Source organism: Priapulus caudatus, unplaced genomic scaffold (genome assembly GCF_000485595.1).
Source record: "Priapulus caudatus unplaced genomic scaffold, Priapulus_caudatus-5.0.1 Scaffold1813, whole genome shotgun sequence".
Lineage (NCBI taxonomy): Eukaryota > Metazoa > Priapulida > Priapulimorpha > Priapulimorphida > Priapulidae > Priapulus > Priapulus caudatus.
The window spans coordinates 26,852-32,118 of record NW_014578874.1 but is presented as its reverse complement, the minus strand read 5'-3'; the positions used below and the strand labels follow the sequence as shown (position 1 = coordinate 32,118).

At 41.7% G+C, this 5,267-nt stretch overlaps 1 protein-coding gene across 1 annotated transcript; it reads right to left on the bottom strand.

Annotated features, from left to right (window-relative positions):
* Positions 1-2,042: 2,042 nt before the first annotated feature.
* On the bottom strand, positions 2,043-3,276 carry LOC106817643 (leucine-rich repeat and guanylate kinase domain-containing protein-like). The gene is made up of 3 exons (XM_014822330.1): positions 3,108-3,276; positions 2,714-2,795; positions 2,043-2,239 (listed from the first exon to the last, which is right to left on the bottom strand). Exons 1-3 carry the CDS (start codon positions 3,243-3,245, stop codon positions 2,043-2,045), a joined length of 417 nt encoding a protein of 138 aa, XP_014677816.1. The 5' UTR covers positions 3,246-3,276.
* Between the last annotated feature and the right edge of the window lie 1,991 nt (positions 3,277-5,267).

Below are 5,267 nucleotides of genomic sequence, written 5' to 3'. Positions count from 1 at the left end.
ACTATACGTTATTGTGCATTACTATGCGTTACTAACATATGTAAAAAATCCTACATGACTGCAAACAAATGCTGCAATCAAAGAAATGGTTGGGTCGTATGCTAAACATTACGGAAACATAATAAAGCAAGGCTTAGGGCATTGAAATTACGTTGTGAATGATCATGGATAAATGAAGATCATCAAAAGATATTTTTAAGGGAACTGATGGGGAGTGTCCACGGAGGATGCTGTTATAATGATTAATCAAGGATGCTGATGATGAGCAATCAAAGATGCTGATGATAAGTGATCAAGGATGATATTAACATGTCATTAATTAATCACATGACATGCTGTTAATGAGTGATCAGGGATGCTGCAGATGAGCGATCGCGGAGGATAGGAAAGGGTCGTCTTACCATGTTCTCTTCGGAAATAACCACCTCGAGAACCCTGCAGTCCTCAAGACCATCCAGCGAAGGAAGCTGGTTGCCTGACACATCAAGATCCTGCAAAACCACACGATATCTCAATAATCCCACAGGTGAAAAAAATAAACAAGTTAAATTCGATAAAAAATGGATATAAATGATGAAATAAATCGACTCCACTCAATTTCTTAAATGATAAAGAGAATAATTTTTTTTTAGAACATTGTGTTTAGTTGTCACTATGCAGAAATTCTATAGCACATGACCTTAATGATCTTCCTTTATAACAGGGCTCGAATTAACCGACGGCACCGACGGCAATTGCCGTCGGTGCCCCTATCAATCGCCGTACTGCCCCTGAAAATCCAACCCGACCGACGGCAGTCACCTGCCTTGCCCTTTTGTGTAATTGCCGTCGGTGCCCTTTAATCTACTGCCCTAGTTTTGTTTTTAGTCGAATCAACACGTGCGCGTGCGTGCTGTAGTTGCAATGATGAGCTAAAAACCGATAGTCGCAGGAGGGAATAATAACGGCATCGGATAATTATTTGCTCCTGATAGCGGGCATGTAAAATTTCTTGTTACTGTACTTCCATTAGCAGAGGTGGATACAGGGGTCAGTGTTATGGTGTAAGCTTACATGGGGGCATATTGTTTTGTACATTAAAACTAAAAGCAAGACGATGTTGATGTACTAATTTGTTATGAGTTTCCCTTTATTTTACAAAAGTGCCTTGGTGCCCTTCTCAAACTTTGAGAGTTGCCTTGGTGCCTTTCTATTTTAGAGAAAATTCAAGGCGATTTCTCACATGCCCTAAAAAAATTGCCTTGCCCTTCTCGTCGCTTAATTCGAGCCCTGCTTTATAATAATTAACAATAATTACTTAACTAATTAATTAACAATAATTACTTGACTAATTAGTTAATTAACTATTTAGTTATCGTAATGCTGCATCTATGTCAGCCTTGCAGATCTTAGATAACCACCTCCAGAGCATCAAGTGTTCGCAGAGAGTCCAGCTTCTTCAGCCAGTTGAAGCTGAGGTCGAGATGAGTGAGCGGCAGTCTAGCGAGGCCGTCTACCTGCTGGATATGGTTGTGTGTGAGCCTCAGCTCAGTTAGACTGGCGCACGTGCTCAGTCCTCCGACCTTGCTGATGTTATTATGTGGAGTATGAAGTCAAGGGTGCTGGCGACGATATATATGTAATCACTACCACATCGCACCTTTCCCTCTCAATAAACACTTTCCTCTTTTCTGCAAAACAACTCCTCTTATCTTAAGCCTAGCTTCTATCTTCTTCTTCTTCTTCTTCTTCTTCTTCTTCAAGATCTTTCCACTCCCCAAGCCCTCCCTAATCCTCTTCCTCTCTCCCAAAGACCTTTCCTTCCCCCAAGCACCTTCCTCATCATAATTAAGACCTCCTCCTCCGAGCCTTTTCCTCTTCCCACGTTTCTTTCTTTTCCCCAAGCATCTACCTCACCTAAAACTCATAATTAAGATGACATAATAAATGGAACTACATGATTTCGTGCAGTTCAATAGTTCTACTGTCACTTAATATTACTTAATCACAATAACATGCATAATTTGAACCATATATAAATAAACAAATAACAAATAATTCAACTAAAAAAGGATATTGCTCAGGTCCAGTTTTCTCAGGCACGGGTGCTCTGAAAGATCAGAGATCTCCTCTATGTCGTTGTAAGACAAGTTAGCCTGTATCAGGTTGTGCGGAGGTGCAAAGTCGAGCACCTTCGTGATCTTATTGTGCGAGGCGTCGAGGAAAAGAAGGTGTTTCATGCAGCCTAATGGTGACAGGTCTGAAAACACATCATTAGTGGTTCTACATCTAATTCAGTGTTTCGTCATATATAATACATCTTAAATATTACATTTACATGTACATGTTACGTAATATTTACATATATTGGAAAAGTTTTATGCAAATCAGAGAGTTGTAGTTGAATGAGGATGCCAGTGTAGGGTAACTTTACTGTGACTCATAGGGTCTATGTCCCTCAGGGTACTGCCGGAACGTACCCTTGGTATGGTCCGGTATACCGGAACGTACCCTGGTCACTATTTGATATGGTTAGGGTTAGGATTAGGGTTAGGGTTAGGGTTAGGGAGTAGGCGTAGGCGACTCCCTAGACTCGTTAGTGGAGTAGGCGAGGTACGGTCCGGCATATTAGATAGTACCCGGGTACGTTCCGGCAGTACCCCGGTGGACATAGACCCTCTCAGCGTCACTTAATTGCTAGGAACCAGGAAAAAAGAATTCATGCTTTAATTACCACATATGTTATTGAAGGATATGTCAACCTGCGCAAGGTGAGAATATTTGGACAGTCCAGTGATATCCGACATGTTAGAACCCTGCAAAGGTAATTGTTTCATTAACAGGAAGCGTTAAATCCAGAAAAAATATAATTTTCCTAAGAAATTTGCTAATTCACTCAGCGATTGACTGTTCATTGGAGCACATATTTTATTCACCTGTACCTGATGCCACACGGTACACCTGTTTCAATGACATCGACCGTTGTAGTGTTGACATGTTGTGGCTACGGGGTTAGAAAGCATACGCTTAAACCATTTTATTATTGGGCATTTTAACTGCTAATTAGCATAATAGTCATATGGCCGGACACTAATAGTAATAGTACTGATTTTAATTTAATCACTCACGGGAAGGGATAACTTTAAGAATACTGAAACTGCAATTTGTCCATCCTCTTTCAGCCCATGGCCCAAATGTTGCAGACCACTGCCGCTAGCATTGCTACTACTAGCCGCTTCCTTATAGTAAAAATCATCTACATCCATTGTGAGGAGTCTCGTTTGCTATCGAAACACTAATTATATGCTACACATGAAAGGCACATGTTTACTAAATATTTGTTTATAAATCGCTAGTGTGACATCGTCATAGCAACAACATCTCGCACGGAAATAACGTTTCTTCCTCATAGATGGCGCTGCAAGCTCATTGCTCAATCGAAAAATTATTGTGTACAAAAATGGCTGCCTTGCAGCCAAATCCGTACTTGTTGGAAATAGGACAGAACAAACGGAAGGTGAGTTTCCTGTGCTGACTACGCGTTACAGAGGAAATGAATTGTCGATCAGGTCTTTCAGTTCTTGCTGTGTGTAAACCTTACACGTGTAGATACGATTCTCATCGCTAGAAAACGAATTTGCGAGGAAATCAACAACAACGCTCCCTGGCCAATGAGTCACAGTTTAGCGGTTTCTTACTTCCTAGTAGTAGACTAGTATATATTACATCGCGCGTTAATGGCTAATAATGCAACATTTCGCCGTTCACGAACAGCGAAATTACAACAGAATATTCCTAGATCTTGCAACAGTACAGTTGCTACCGGTAACGCAATCGCTGACGCCCAATCTGGTTCAATGATAGAGAGCATGTCCAGTAATAAACATCCTATCCTATCACCGTCCTGGACATCATCTGGACCATCCTTGAGCCCATAATCTAAGGCAAACAGCAAAGCAAACTATAGTACGCATAGATGACAAATGGAAAACCTTGGAAATATGCTATTTCACGGCCAATATTATTCTACTGAGGGCCTGTGGGAGGCCATGGAATTACGCTCCCAATATCCGCCTAGAGTATCGTAAGACAAAGACGGTTGGCTCTTATTTTTAGACAGCAAAGAATGCTGCTAACGCAATACCATGAACTTAGTCCTAGAACCGCATACAAAGTAGAATAATATTGCCCTGGGAAATAGCACTAATTTTCCGCGTTGTCAAGCATTCTAGGTATTTGGTATTAGCTCTTGATATATACACTATTTATATAGTCAAAATTTTGCCCCTTGCGGGGGGTGGGTGGGGGGTGGGGTGAGGGTGCGGTGGATCTGGGTTTTAGTTTTAGACACTCGCTCCGAGAGATTCTGCGAAATTCCTTGACTGTGGAAAATTTAGATCAGCCATATGATCAAAGTATATATATATATAATATATTATATACTGGAATATCATGGTCTGAATCTAAATTTCCACAGTCAAGGAATTTTCGCAGAATGCCTCTCGGAGCGTCTAAAATTAAAACCCAGATCCACCCATCGCTCACCCCACCCCCCACCCCACCCCCCGAAATGCAAGCCTTTTACTCACCTCGTAGCCTCAGCGTGTGGGGGGGGGCAACTTCAGAAAAGTAAGGGCTGGGAGCATATTTTAAGGGCTAGTAGTTACCAGGTCACTAGCCGCTGCTGCTAGTGAACATTGTTAGGTTAGTTTCAAGCCCTGTAGTACATGTCGAGAAACAGTCACACAGTGTGTCGACTAGCCTACTTTAATGGTAGTCGTCAGTGACTCGGGCTCAGACAGAAACAGTGCCTGGTGCACCGTGTCAATCCAAAGTCCTTATCACAGTCCAGCCTAGATAGATATATCCTACACAAATCTAGGTTAAAACAGAGCGTACCTATATAGTTGCTGATAGTGATAGGCATCAACACACCCGGCGATCCACCTGATACTATGTCCGGCATGGACACAAGTTGGTTCATGGATATATTAGGGCTGACCCCAATGCATTTTTGCAAATGTGCAGGGCCATCCTTAAAAAATTATATGTTTGCTGTCCTCCGACCGAACCCACGAAGGTCACCTCAGCCCACGAAAATAGCGCGACCCAAAAGTTTTTTTACATTTAAGTTCTTTTTTTTTTGCAATTTTTATAGTTAAGACTGAAACACAAAGCATCGTGTGGCAAAACATGAGGACAGACATTACAAATAACTATTATGCCTAAAATAAACGACCTACCTACCTACCCACTGAAAAAAAGTCACTGGGTCGCGGGACAGCAAA

Excerpts from the sequence above, each read along its gene's own strand:
- LOC106817643 (XM_014822330.1), bottom strand. The coding sequence starts at position 3,245 with ATGGATGTAGATGATTTTTACTATAAGGAAGCGGCTAGTAGTAGCAAT. Across the intron at positions 2,796-3,107 it reads TCTTAAAGTTATCCCTTCCC|GGTTCTAACATGTCGGATAT; the intron begins GTGAGTGATTAA and ends TTACCTTTGCAG. Across the intron at positions 2,240-2,713 it reads ATCCTTCAATAACATATGTG|ACCTGTCACCATTAGGCTGC; the intron begins GTAATTAAAGCA and ends ATGTGTTTTCAG.